General features: G+C 34.1%; 2 protein-coding genes across 4 annotated transcripts in view; both read left to right on the plus strand.

Annotated features, from left to right (window-relative positions):
- Positions 1-15,735, plus strand: part of LOC139484982 (FHF complex subunit HOOK-interacting protein 1B-like) — a 626,211-nt gene that overhangs the window by 61,512 nt on the left and 548,964 nt on the right. The window lies entirely within an intron of this gene.
- Positions 446-14,989, plus strand: LOC139484970 (uncharacterized). Its single transcript, XM_071269039.1, has 5 exons — positions 446-531; positions 2,114-2,512; positions 2,860-3,059; positions 13,277-13,505; positions 14,531-14,989. The coding sequence occupies exons 1-5, from the start codon at positions 489-491 to the stop codon at positions 14,965-14,967; spliced, it is 1,308 nt and encodes a 435-aa protein (XP_071125140.1). The 5' UTR covers positions 446-488; the 3' UTR covers positions 14,968-14,989.

The raw sequence follows: 15,735 nt of genomic DNA on the forward strand, positions 1-15,735 counted from the left end.
ACTAGAAATTTTAGCAACTCAAACCATACAGAAAATCAGATGAATTCAGATGATCGGAATGGTAAAGCAGTTTACACTCTACTTAAGGTATATTCATGCTTCTGATTGTATTGCCCGTTAAGGTCTAGCTAATAAGACTGGTATCATCAGCTTTTGCAAATTATCGCGTTTGTTTGCAGACAGGAAAAACGGAGATAAATTTTCTACATTGCTATACTGATATTAACCTTGAACAATTATGCTGCTAACTTAATAGTCACGTGGTAAATTTTGTATGATTTTATGAAAATGTTAGGTTTTATTGAGGTTGGGTGATTTTACCTAATTATTCCCGTATACTTTTCTAATCAACACATGTCCAGTTGTGTTTACAAAACATTGTAAAATAAGTCAATGCCAACTCAAGGTAAAGTCCAAACATGACTGATAACAGCTTAGTGTGTCATATCCTAATATCTATTATCTTCAGATATTCCGGTAGAACCACAATGAAACTTTTACTATTTTTGATTTTGCCCTCAATCGTCAGTGGTAAGTTAAAAATTCTTTTTTTTAAAGAACACACTTCTTCTTTCTAAATTTTCAATAAATAAATACAACAAATGACAGCTATAGTGGATAGGGTACTTTTTTGGGGGAAGCGGTTGATAAGAATTTGAAACCTTGTTACGAATTAAAAAGGGTTGTGTATAGAGAATGCCGCGTATTTTCTTCAAAATGATATAAGCACGGTTGATCTAACTGCTATGTCGCGACGATGGATTATGTATAATCTGGTTTCAATTAAGGAACCTATTACATCAGACAGATATTTGCAGAATTATACGGATCAGTTCTGCATTTCTTTTCACACTGGGTCAATACCTGCAAAATAATCGATTTTTTAACCTCTGGTACAACCCAGGGATAAACTATACATTCTATATATAAACGAGTCTAAATTGAAAACTACGTTCAAACCTATGATTGCGTTGGATAAAAACCGCATTTTTTATACGTGTGCATGTAAAACAAATTTCGTTGTAGAAGGGTCTAAAAACAGCACAAACAACATTTTCCAAAAGACCAAAAAAATGAAAAAGTATATTTAAACAAAACGCATTTGACTAACAGGTCGAACAACTAATGTTCTTTAACCCTGCTGACTGCCATTGGCGATTGCCAAATAAAATTGATCATAAGATGTAACAAAATGGATCTTAATATAAATTTAATACTAAACAGAAAACAAATTTAACTTGTGGCCACGATGTTATGCCACAAACATACGGTGTCAATATTTTGTTAGTATATATATAATATCAATAAATGTCTCTTCAGTGATGTTAGGGATCGAAACGGTATTTGGAAGGCCATATAAAAAGTACCGTCAATTTTAGATAGACTCTTGAATTTTAAGAGTCATTATAGGATGAACGGATCATATAAACCGGAGGGAAAATATGATACAAGCCCAAACGAAAAAATATAAACGAGTCTAAATTGAAAACTACGTTCAAACCTATGATTGCGTTGGATAAAAACCACAAATATACAACTCATCTAAACATCAACCCAACAATGTTAGATCTGTAAATTTGCTTTCGCAACTTTTTGGTTCTTCCCTCGCCGGGATTCGAACCCATGCTACTGAGATATCGTGACACCTAATCGCCTGCACTGCAGCCGTCCCGCTAGACCATACGATCACCTGGGCTTCACAATAATAAAGTTTTCAGTGGCCGTGTGTTTCCTTTCCTCGTCAGTTTTAATCTAGCGTCGTACTACAGTACATGATATATAAGGCATGGAGATTTTATAGTTACAGATCAGCTCAATTATCTATAGTAAATGATTCTACAAATTAATGCAAGATACAGTCACAGAAAATAATTATATTTATAAGTACGTCTGAGTCAGTGACAACTCTACAACATATATATATCTAAAAACTTTTTATCTTTTTATGTACTGAAAATGTCATTAGCGTCATTCTTAGAAACATAAGTCAATTAGAAAAGTGTAAACAATGCTTTTAATTCTACTTTTGAAAAGTATTGCGTCACCATAGTGGCAGTAGTAAGAAAGTACTGGATACCGAATCTTATTTATTTAAATTTATTTAATTTTCAAGGAGGAGATGACGTTGTGGCATTTACTAAAGGTCGGGCGACACATGAACACCTAACACATGGCGAAATTCTAACATTTGATAAAACAATAACAAACATCAATGCATACTTTTCGGCTGATGGTAAATTTGTTTGCAGTACTCCCGGCTTGTACGCCTTCCATTTTTACGCAGTTACCAAAAGCAACGAACACGTATGGTTAGAACTCTTCCGGAATGACGATTATATTGTTTCAATTTACGGTAGAACCCCGAGTGGCTATGTAGATGGTGGCAATTCTGTGTTTATAAATCTCGAAATAGACGATACAGTTTATATAAAGGCACGTGATAACTACGATAATGTGATTTTTGGAGCAGGCGATGAAGTGTATACTACTTTTACTGGTTTACTGCTGGCAGGTTAGTTTTGTAAGCGAAAGGTATGCTATTCAGCAAACCTTTAGCGTTGTGTTCAATATATACATATTTTTCCATCACAAAAGAATTAAGCTAACAAGATATTGTATTCAATAATTCCTAACTGTTAATCTAGAATATTTTGTTTGAAGAAATAACTTGGATCTACGTTTGACCGCTTACACTTTTTTATTTATGAATCACTACCTTTTGATATAGTAACTTTAGTGGTCGTTAATCAAATGAAACGAGGGATGACAGCATAAGGTTTGTTTTTTTGTCAATGGTTTGATTTTATTTTTGTTTGGTAAGCAGGGATGATTTAAAGTATTCTAAATCTTTTGATCCAGTAAGCGATAATGATGGATTGGATGCTTTCTCTGTTGGACTGAACCACTCAATTGACTTGACAACCAGTCAGCATGTTTTATACGATAGAATTATAGCCAGTATAGGTGCACCGGCGTACGACAAGGACACTGGAACATTCACTGCGGCACAGCCAGGTTTATACATTTTTCATTACCACGCACTGGCTACTTCAGATCATGTAAGTTAAACTCGATATTTTTTTTAATTTTAGGTGATAGCTGAAGGTAATCTGGTATTTATTTTACATCTCTGGCATGTTTGTAAGGGTAAATTAAGGTGCGTATTAAAAATATACATCATGCTATTATAATGTTTATAAAGTGTCATAAATATAAACCGGATAAATTCTTCTGCAACTTGGACAGTTTGGCTTGCTCAGGTTGCTTTTAAACTTAAGCTTTCCGAGTTTGTGTTAAATATTGTATACAACATAGTCGTGTTGAAATTTCAAAAGAAACCAGGCTTATAATTTTGTACGCCAGATGCATTTTTCGTCCAAAAATTAAGTTAAAAGCTAAAGGTTAAAATCATTACGGCCGTCATTAGTCCGGCTGATTGGTGCAGATGTAGAGCAGAATTACTCACTTGATGAGGAAAGCATGAGACTTGCACAGCAGTTCTTGGTTGTATACCCTTTGATTTCAGCTATGAACCTACTACAAATCCAATATGCCATTTTCAAGATGGCGGAAAAACATTATAAAATAAAAAAATAATTTCGGAATTTAAAGTAATGATTCTTTAAAAATGGTCTTCATGTTCTTGAATTTGTTATCAATTAAAGTTTTTTTTTGGTTATTTCTAGAACGCATATATTTGCAAATATGGCTATATATAATATACAAAAACTAATAGTGAAAATCAAAATGTTAATCAATATGTAACATGTTATTGTAATTGTTCTTTAATCGCTTTCAGTTTTTATGCTTGGAATGGAATATGTTGAAGTGAGTCGATTGAACGTTGATATAGGACGGTTAAATGTGGTGGCATTTTAGGTAACTTATCTGAACTTTGAGGCAGTGTCCAGGGCACCTTGTCTCATGCCTCTTCAATGCCATGTCTTACGTCACTTCTCGGGTTTTCATCTGCCGTACTCACTATATCGTCAAATTATTCTATGTAACCAATAGGTGTACCTTTTATCAGGCGGATGTGACGATTGACATCATTTAAAATGATTGAGGGACAATTATTTCCTTTTCCAACAACGTGCGAAACCAATACGCAGCCAGTCAGCGGACATGGTTCTAAAATGAACTCCTGGTCAGCACTTTTATTAGTCTTAATGGTAACAGTCATTTAAGAGTTTGGCGGAACTGTGATATTCGTTTCATGCAAACTTACTGAGTTAAAATCTCAACTCCACTGTTAACATATGCATCTTTTATCACTTTGTTGTTGATGGAAAGGGTGGGAGATTTATCACTGCGCCCAGTGTGTCCAAAATATCTAGCCCAAGTATACCATCGTCTGTTAACGCCGCTCTGTACACATCCTATTGTAAATTTACTCTATCAATGTCGAGAGAGATGCTCTTTATAATCTTCCCAGTAACCAGCTGTTCACCCAAACCAAGTAGCATTACGGTCTGCTGGAATTAATTTCTCATTCACTAATGTTATCATTGTAACATTGTCCACAATCAAGCTCACATTCTTGTCATTTATAGTACCTCGTACTGCTAAGCTCTTTCCAATGGTTCGTCTGATGACAATATCGGACGAGGACGTGGGCCTCTGTTCGGGTTTTTCATGAGGTGACGTTTCATGACCAACAGAATTAGGAGATAACTGTATGGTATTTTAAGCTCCGACGGCATCAATTGGGGATTTGATGGTCGCAAATTAAGTTTACTGGCGACGCGTTAGCGGAGACAGTAAACGGGTATTTGCGACCATCAAATCCCCAATTGATGCCGTCGGAGCTTAAAATACAATATTGTTATCTCCATTCTAATGAAACTGACAGAAAACAACGTTAAAACATGTATTTAAAATCTGTCATATGCCGTCTGCGCTTGCGCGTACGTCCCATAGCATCAATTGTCAATTGATGCCGTGTAAGAAAGTGACGTTATCCAATCACTAATTTACTTACAACATATGACATACCCTACTGTTCAAATGCACTTTTAAATTGAACTATGTCTCCTTCCATAGTTGTTGTCAGCTTGTCCATCCGTCTCACCACAAAATTGAATTTCAAATTGGCATGACCATCAATTCCGCCAAGCGCTTACCACAAGCCTTGTGGTCTATCCCGTCTTCAGACCGCCGAAGTTGCTGAGATATTGCTCCCAACTGTTCATTATTGATATTCATTGCCTCTCTCTGTTTAGATTGCATCGTTATGAGACCATCAATTCGCGCTTCGCTCTGTTTTGTATTGCGGTCAATATCAGCTGTTCTTTTCTTCACATCCCCAAGTGATTCAGTGTCTGCCATTTTAATTTACTTGTCCTTGTTGTCCTAAATTCCTGTCATTTCCCTGATATGTGTTTATACAATTCTCAAGTCACAGTGTCTGTAATACTAAAATAACGAGGTCCAAGTTATCTGCCGTCATGAGGTAAAAACTACATATAAAAGAATTCAACTTTATATAGAGCTAATATAGGACAATGGTGTTGATTAAGAATTACACCACTCCAGACCCTTTTGTTTTCCACATCATAAATAATATTGCGAATAATTATCAAGTTCCGGATCTTATTCGATACCGATACCAATAGTACATTCACCTGTTACCTGTTACCTTATCTGTACGTTCCGCATCTGACAGGCGCAGCACCAAACGGATTTTGCTATATACACGGCTCATAATCACAGGGTTGACACTACTAAATTCATTCATTGTCACATTGTTCCCTATTGTAGTTTTTTAATCAGTATGACTTTCTAAGATGACAATACGAATACTAAAAATCTGGACTTAAAATAAGGCGTATAGGTACAGTTTTCAATTTCTTAGGCGGCATGACGTAAAACAGTGAATCAAAGATTTCAACTTTATTTATAACTTAAATAGAACAATGCTGTTGATTTAAAAATACTCCATTCCAGGCCCTTTTGTTTTCCAAATGATTAATATTACCAATAATTGATAAGTTCCAGGTCGACGGGTTCAAACAGAAAGATTTTGAAAGCAGAGAAAATTGTGCATCTTATAATCGGCATGACTTTATCAGATGACAATACCAATACTTAAATAAGGCTTGCGCATAGTTATGTACTTTATTTCAGTCACGGACCCGCGATTTCATGGGTGTGTTCTAGTTATATCTCAAATTGCAAAATATTGCAATCAAAGAAATAAGATGGGCACTGAATAATATCTTACGGCATATAAATCTCAAATCACTTTTATGTGTGACCCAAGACAAAAAATATTGCAGCTTTTAATGAAAGGTACTACTGCAGTTTTTTTTTATGAAAGCTACTACTTTGTATATTGAATGACAAGCCAGGCAAAAACAAAAGAACCGAATTGGAACCGGGACTAAATTTCACGATACTTAATTTTAGGTCTATTCTGTATAATGAATATTTGCTAATTTTTCAAAGCGGCCATTTTGAATTTAAAAGATAGATCAAAACAAAATCTTGCTAAGTACACCAAACTATTCAAATATGTTGAATTTTGTGCTTCCAGCTTCAAATCCATTGTGGTTTGTGTAAAATTGGAAAATATTTTAAGAATGTATAGCGGCCATCTTTAAATAAGCCGCCATATTAAATGTTGAGGGTGGGCCCATAGCTAATATTGCTCAGTACACAAAAATGTACCATCATCCAAAAGTTGGTGCTTTCTTCATTAATTGAGCATTTTTTTCACCAATCTGCCGGACTACATAACGAGATGGAAAATCAGTTTCACAGATGACGACGGATATTTTCAAATTCACGTAGTCACCATTCCGTCCCCATTCATTAAATATACCTATCGAATTAGACTCACCACTGGTTTTTAGTACTGCAACCAGAGGTCATTTTGTAAAACCGTAATGGTCCGGAAGAACACATACGTAAATCATATGATATATCGATGGAAAGAGGAAACCGTGTACAATAAGAAAAGTTTGGTCGTAAAAATCCAGAGTGGTCACATTTTTTATGAAATTGAGGTCAAAGGTCAGACCTAAAAATATCAATATTTCAACCACAATGACAAAAAGGAGAAATTTTCTGATATTTATTCAAAAGAATGCTACAAAAGTGGTTCAATCATAAGCATATATTATAAACGATGGTTAAACGTCAAAATTAACTACTTATATGAAGAGCTGCCGTTACAAAATGGCGTTGGTCTGGAACATTCTGATTTTTTTTCCATTTATGACGTAGCAAAAGAAGAGATGGCCTTGACCTTTTCACTTCATAAACTTTCATATTGCTTATACTTTTTCACTACAGTGTATTACAGAATTATTTTCTTAACTATAAAACAACAGCTTATCAAATTATTTCAATATTGTTTCTATCTTTGAAAAAAAAAAAAATTCAAGCACTGAAAAAGTGTTTTCAATTTTGCATCTAAAATGTTGTGTATTTTGTGAAAATTAGTATCTAATTAAAGATAAATACATATTGTGTATTTGCAAAGTCTGCACAGATCAGTTATAACACAAAAAATACCATAGTCAACCGAGGCGAATACGAGGTTTAAAAAAATCATAAGTTTTACCTGCATTGATTTATCGTTTGGTTGAGTTGGTGGATGGACATTGTCCTAGTGGAATTATCCTGGTGAAAAAGTATAGACTCATCAATTTTTTAGGGAAGTGATGGAAAATAATACAATGTTAAGCCAATTTGCTTATGTTGTCATTTAAAATCTGTCATGACCCTTATATAACTTGTCTTTTAAAAGCGACATACAATTGCTTTAGTCTTATTTAAATAGGTATAAGAATCAATCTTTTCGTAATCATATGCGGATTCAGTACGCGTATTAGCATTACAACACACTTCCCTTTCTTTGACACGAACAAGTTCGGCGCAGGACAGAGTTTGTTCAAAGCAAACACAGCTTTTGAGCACAAAGATTAACCTTTGCAGGTACAATTTAATCTTGTAAGTAATCTGATGACATTTGTCCCATGAAAAATGTTGGGGTTCCCAGTCAAATTTTTGAAATAATTCGGAACACGAACTGGACCTTTTTTCCTATGGTACAATGAAACAGCCGCCATGATGCACTGTCAGTCAATTGAAAAGTGTTATCTTGACCTCTCTTCACTGTCATCTTACGCATTCTGGAATCAATTGTGGAAAGATAATACAATTGAGAATGGAAATGGGGAATGTGTCAAAGAGACAACAACCCGACCATAGAGAAGACAACACCCGACTGCCACCAATGGGTCTTCGGTGCAGCGAGAAACCTGAAAGTCTGCTTGTGCCATGGAATGAAACGTTTCTTACTATCATTTGTCTTAGTGACTGTATTCAATTTCTCGACACGTTTTTGAATCAAACACTCCCATTGTGTTTTGAAACGATGCCATCTGAAGCGTAAATACCGTCTTGATTCGGTCAAACTCGTGCATGGCAATGCCTGTCAGGTATAGTCTTACCTCTGCATAGGAACACAAAAGCCCTGTGAATACAAAGTTTATATCAATGTTAGTGACCCATATTCCCATATTCATGATATTACTGCTCGGCCAATCGCAAATGTAATGGGGCTAAATTTGCTACAGAAACAATGTATTTTGTAATAGTCATACATTTACGATTTTTTGTAAGGGACACTATACGGTTCAGAAGCGCCTTTGGGTAATTTTTCATCAATTAACTAAAAAATGAACTTCAAAAGCGATGCGGGCATCTTTTCCATAGAAGCACCAAACGAGGACAGATGTCATAAGAGCGCTGGCGGCAGAGTGAAGTAATTGTTCTTCTTTTAATGTATCCTTGATATCTGCAGACACATCTTAGTCTAGTTCTGAAAGAACTAATATAGACTTCCTGCAGCAGATATGGCATCCCTTCTATATTAAGTTCAGAGCTAAACTCTATATTTGATATCCCTTGGCCCAGCTGTGTCTGAATTGTAAGGTGTCATAATACCTAGTTAGTTTGTTCTGGAATTTAGCAGTTAAATAAGCATCAGAGACAATCTTCGGAAAAAGGGATCGGTATATGTCGAGGATGTGCTAAATGAGAAATACTTTTTTATGAGAGAACAGATCATCACTAACAATCGTTATCAATGAAATGACAGCAAGTTTTAGTTCTTATTTTTCAGTAACTGTTTTATCTGATTGCACAGGTGTTGACTTCAATAAGTACTTGGTAATGCATTCTGAAAGGTAGACTGTATTTGAAAATAAATCTGTACTCGCGATTATTTTTACCATGTCATGCAGGGATAAATGATAACTAACATTATAATACCTCAAAAGACTGTCAACACGTTCAGACGACTCAGTTTTGTGTAGTTTTCCGTCGTTTGTAAAGGTTATGCTTTTAAACTCCAAAAAAACCTGTTTTCAATCCAAACTACAAGTAGTAAACTGAGCGCGAGATCGAATAAAAGTGTCAGGTTGTGAGGACACATATGGAACAGTTTGATCACATATATGGATTTCTGTTGTTTCTAATTTAAAGTCGCAATAATTTTGCCATTTGATGTAAGTCTTATAACATCACTGATGATTCACAACTCTTTCGACATAGGAAAGCAAAATATCAAGAGAAATTGGTTGTAGGATCACCTTGCCACATACCAAATCTCTGCAAAACTTCAATATTACTTTCCCCCCGACCGCTTGCATGTATATTAATTGCTCTGAGGTTGAGCATTGATATACAATGTATTTTTTCCACACAATATCAACTAGTCATTATCCGGAAAAAACATCTTATCCGAAGGTTTTGGTTAATTTTTATAAAAAGTCAAAATTTTATTGACTAAATCTGAGACTACTATAACAGTCACAGACTAAAATATAATAACTTTTTTTACAGAAAATACACGAAAGAATTACCATTCCCCGGGCGCTCCCGGGCGCTTTTTAGTAGGACCGTACTATTATATTCAAATCTCTCAAAAAATAAATTAAATTATCCTAGTAAAAGTACATGTAATAACATCGAAACTATCAAATTCATTGCTAAGGGAAAAAAAAGGGTGGAGCTGAATAGCGGATAGGTAATTTCCGAAATTAAAAAAGGTACAAATGATGTTTATATTTTTGAGTTTTTGACAATATTGTTTGGAATTTGCCCAACAAAATTTGCATGCAGTATTGCAATAATATATTTTGTTCTCTCAAATGTCTAATACTGTTTATGAAATATAAATTTTCTCGTTTTTAAAGAAATAGCGTTAAATTTCCATCTGAAAAACAGCCAACTTTTAGTTTGAAAGTTTTACTCGAGGGTGGTATTATGATTATGTAATCATCATTCCGATGATCCTTAATGATATGTGCATCAAAAATATTTTGAATATAAAAATAGCGGAAGATTTAACAAAAACATTTAGTTTTTGGGAATTTAAAATGACTACCCAAAACCGTAAATTGAGTGGTACCCCAACAATGTGACCATAGAAACTTTTTACGACAAGACGGAAATTAAAATATAGATATTATTCTATCATTTAAAACAATTTGCAGCCTTTTGTTATTCCGGAACATTAAACTCGTTAACAAAGCGTCTTTTCAAGGTCAGTTGCAGTTCTATTTCTACACAAGCAAAACGACGGATGCTATATGTGGAGCATAATCTGCTTTCACTTCCGTAGCACATGATTTAACCCCCTTAGATATGTGACGTAGTTCCAGTTGTTCGGTTCGTTCGTTCGTGTCTCATGTTTCTATGTCGTATTTTACATGACATTTTAAATGATAACTAACATTATAATATCTCAAAAGACTGTCAACACGTTCAGACGACTCAGTTTTGTGTAGTGTTCCGTCGTTTGTAAAGGTTATGCTTTTAAACTCCAAAAAAACCTGTTTTCAATCCAAACTACAAGTAGTAAACTGAGCGCGAGATCGAATAAAAGTGTCAGGTTGTGAGGACACATATGGAACAGTTTGATCACATATATGAATTTCTGTTGTTTCTAATTTAAAGTCGCAATAATTTTTCCATTTGATGTAAGTCTTATAACATCACTGATGATTCACAACTCTTTCGACATAGGAAAGCAAAATATCAAGAGAAATTGGTTGTAGGATCACCTTGTCACATACCAAATCTCTGCAAAACTTCAATATTACTTTCCCCCCGACCGCTTGCATGTATATTAATTGCTCTGAGGTTGAGCATTGATATACAATGTATTTTTTCCACACAATATCAACTAGTCATTATCCGGAAAAAACATCTTATCCGAAGGTTTTGGTTAATTTTTATAAAAAGTCAAAATTTTATTGACTAAATCTGAGACTACTATAACAGTCTCAGACTAAAATATAATAACTTTTTTTTACAGAAAATACACGAAAGAATAACTATTCCCCGGGCGCTCCCGGGCGCTTTTTAGTAGGACCGTACTATTATATTCAAATCTCTCAAAAAATAAATTAAATTATCCTAGTAAAAGTACATGTAATAACATCGAAACTATCAAATTCATTGCTAAGGGAAAAAAAAGGGTGGAGCTGAATAGCGGATAGGTAATTTCCGAAATTAAAAAAGGTACAAATGATGTTTATATTTTTGAGTTTTTGACAATATTGTTTGGAATTTGCCCAACAAAATTTGCATGCAGTATTGCAATAATATATTTTGTTCTCTCAAATGTCAAATACTGTTTATGAATTATAAATTTTCTCGTTTTTAAAGAAATAGCGTTAAATTTCCATCTGAAAAACAGCCAACTTTTAGTTTGAAAATATTACTCGAGGGTGGTATTATAATTATGCAATCATCATTCCGATGATCCTTAATGATATGTGCATCAAAAATATTTTGAAGATAAAAATAGCGGAAGATTTACAAAACATTTAGTTTTGGGAATTTAAAATGACTACCCAAAACCGTAAATTGAGTTGTACCCCCTTACAGGGCTCAAAACAACAATGTGACTATAGAAACTTTTTACGACAAGACGGAAATTAAAATATTGATATTATTCTATCATTTAAAACAATTTGCAGCCTTTTGTTATTCCGGAACATTAAACTCGTTAGCAAAGCGTCTTTTCAAGGTAAGTTGCAGTTCTATTTCTACACGAGCAAAACGACGGATGCTACATGTGGAGTATAATTTGCTTTCACTTCCGTAGCGCATGATTTAACCCCCTTAGATATGTGTCGTAGTTCTAGTTGTTCGGTTCGTTCGTTCGTGTCTCTTGTTTCTGTGTCGTATTTTTACATGACATTGTCAGTTCGTTTCTTGAGATTGACTATCCATTTGGTATCTATAATACTAAAATTACGAGGTCCAATTTGTTAGCCGTCATCACGTAAAAACGACGAATCAAAGAATTCAACTTTATATACAACTAATATAGTACAAAGGTGTAGATTAAAAATTACACCACTCCAGGCCCTTTTATTTTCCACGTAATTAATATTGCCAATAATAAGGAAGTTCCGGGTCAAGTCCGATACCGATGCCAATAGTATAATCACCTGTTACCTATTACCTTATCTGTACGTTCCGCATCTGACAGGCGCACCACCAAACGGTGTATTCAGGATTTATATTCTATATACACGGATCATAATCACAGGGTTGACACTACTAAATTGTCAAATTGTTACCTATTGTAGTATTCTAATCCGTAAGACTTTCTAAGATAACAATACGAATACTAAAAATCTGGACTAAAAATAAGTTTCAATTTGTTAGCGGGCATGACGTTAAACAGCGAATCAAAGAATTCAACTTTATTTATAACTACTATAGGACAATGCTGTTGATTAAAAAATACTCCATTCCAGGACCTTTTGTTTTCCAAATAATTAATATTACCAATAATTGATAAGTTCAAGTTCGACGGGTTCAAACAGAAAGATTTGAAAGCAGAGAAAATTGTGCATCTTATAATCGGCATGACTTTATCAGATGACAGTACTAATACTAAAATAAGGCTTGCGCATAGTTATATACTTTAATACAGTCACGGACCCACGATATCACGGGTGTGTTCTAGTCTCTCTTAAATGTCTTGTGGGACCACCATTAATGTTTTAATATGAAATATAATGCGAAGATCTAGTTTATGTTACATAACGAATTACATGAAATTAAAAGTGTAATGGTGGTTGTGTAAGTCAAAATCATTAAATATAACTTAAATGCAGTGAGGTTTGACAATTTGTGAATCAATTGAGCGAATGTTTATATTATAATTAAAAAAAAAAAATTGTTTAATGTGACTATATGCCAGTGTTGTTTGCTACTATCTATATCTCTTAATGCTTCACAGGAATTGTGGTTAGATTTGTACTATAATGACCAGTATATCAACTCAGCATATGGTAAAACACCGAACGAGTCCGCCGATGCAGGTAACACCGCAATTATACACCTCCATACAGGAGATAAAGTATCCGTCAGATCTAGAAGAGCAGGTGGAATTTATGGCGACATTGGAACAAATCAAACTTATACAACATTCTCAGGTTCTATACTGTCACCGTCAACAGATTACATCGGTACGTTCTATAAATGATTATAAAGAAAAAGAAAAGGAATACTAAATCATTTAAAAAAAGTTTGTAGTGAGGTTCATTTTCTTAGTCATTAGTTCTATATGTTTTTTTTTATACTGATATTTGTCTTTTGGTCTTTTTTTCTTTTTTTTGCCATTGACTTGTCAATATAAAACAGATTTATTCATTTGACTTATGAGTTTAAAATTCCCTTTGGTATTGTCACCACTTTTTTATTTAAAAAAAAACAAACTTAGTCCCTTATCTTTACGTATGTTTTGAATAATGTTGTCCAGCAATTATTGTCGGAACAATTCGCAATTGTATGTCATTGAACTTTGTAATCTAATCAGTTATAAAATACTGACGTTAGCCCAACAGTATTTGAAGTTTCAAAGGTTTTGAGTGTTCCTTGTGAAATAAAATTGTGAAGATAACGTCAGATGCAATTGATGATGCGTTCATTATGTTTTACTTTCATTTTTAGGGGCTTTAAAAACCACATTTTGGTGAAAAAACAAAAGATTAACATGATATAGTCGTTATTGTGAATGACTCATTGTTGCGGTTAAATTTTGCAAACATTGCGCTATATAAGGTTTTAAAACAACAATATAATTGTTTGATTGTTTGTCGGTTGCTAAACGTCCAGCAGCAAATATTTTATGCATGTACATGACGAGAACAACAATATAGTATAGACAGCAACGAATGATACACGAATAGTAAACAAACAAGTCTTTATCAACTTTTGGACATGTTTATCATTAGATTAAGTTTATAGAAAAAACACTATGCATATAAACTTCATAAACTCATGAACAAGAAAGATTCCCCCTCACAATTATTTACATTGAATTGTCATCATGTTCACCATGAGATGTACACCAAAATTGATATGACAGTCTGCATGCTCCTAATTATTTTGTAATGCATCTTTAGCCAGTTCTATACATCTACAACTCTTTAAAATATTTCTACATATATGCATAACAAGATTGACTAAATATTGTTTTTGTTCCTTGTAGAAAACGGCCAGGCGGAAGAGATAGCTTTTTCTGTTGGGCTATCAGCTCATCATACACAGGCACAGGGTCATACAGTAATATTTGACAGAGTTTTCATAAATCATGGCTTAGGGTATGACACGAAAACGGGAAAATTTACTGCGAAATATAGTGGTATATACGTCTTCCATTTTCATGCTTTGTCTCATTCAGATAAAGCAATTTGGATTGATCTTTACCACAATTTCATGTATGTGAACTCTATTTATGGCCACGTTCCATCTGGTTATGTCATGGGAAGTAACTCTGCGACCCTAGAGTTGTTACAAGGCGATGAGGTATTTCTTGATATAAAAAGCCATGACACAGCCTTGTATGGAGTACCTACTCACGTTTACGGTACATTTTCAGGCTATTTGTTGGCACTTCTACCTAAGTACCAACCAATCATCGGTTGATACAATAAAACGTAAAAATGTACTGTTCGCTTGTCATTATCTTAATTTAATCAGCACTAGGGCAATCTGAAACATTCACACCGAATTGCGTTATTATTTATATGATTAATGTAAAGTTCTTATTTTAGATTGATTAATCCAATGACCAGAAAGACAAAAAATAACGGAACGTCTTAAAAGTTTGTTGATTGCATTACATTCAATTGAACAGAAATACCACAAATACAGCATGGTCTACTTCACTTCATAAGTTTGGAATTCTAGAAATTGACAAAACCATTGACGAAAAAAAATACCCCCCCCCCAAAAAAAATAATAAAAAAAAACACACGTAAAAACACGAAAAAAACGGAACACCGTAACGAATTATATGTCCTGTTAATTTAAAGCAGACTCAAATCAATAACTTAAAATAAAGGAACTTGAACATTGGTTCGAAAATAAACCAGTATGGGAATTAATACTGAAAAACTCAACCAGACAAATTGAAACAAACTTTGTTTGAATGACCATGCTTGGATTAGCAATACTTTTGCCATTGTTGGGTTTTGCTTGTAATTGGAATGGAATCCAAATTCCAATACATGCTGATACAAATACTATACAGTTCAAACACTAGTAGGTAAGTTTCCTGTGTCATCTCCGCTAAATAATCAAAGGAATCGTATCTATTCCTTTATATCTGCACCCAACTTACTATGGTTAACTATAGCAAAACACTTATCCTTTTTGTAAAATCGGTGATGCAGTATTGAATGACTGATATCT

This window comes from Mytilus edulis, chromosome 8 (assembly GCF_963676685.1).
Source record: "Mytilus edulis chromosome 8, xbMytEdul2.2, whole genome shotgun sequence".
Lineage (NCBI taxonomy): Eukaryota > Metazoa > Mollusca > Bivalvia > Mytilida > Mytilidae > Mytilus > Mytilus edulis.

Excerpts from the sequence above, each read along its gene's own strand:
- LOC139484970 (XM_071269039.1), top strand. The coding sequence starts at position 489 with ATGAAACTTTTACTATTTTTGATTTTGCCCTCAATCGTCAGTG. Across the intron at positions 532-2,113 it reads TTTGCCCTCAATCGTCAGTG|GAGGAGATGACGTTGTGGCA; the intron begins GTAAGTTAAAAA and ends TTAATTTTCAAG. Across the intron at positions 2,513-2,859 it reads TACTGGTTTACTGCTGGCAG|TAAGCGATAATGATGGATTG; the intron begins GTTAGTTTTGTA and ends CTTTTGATCCAG.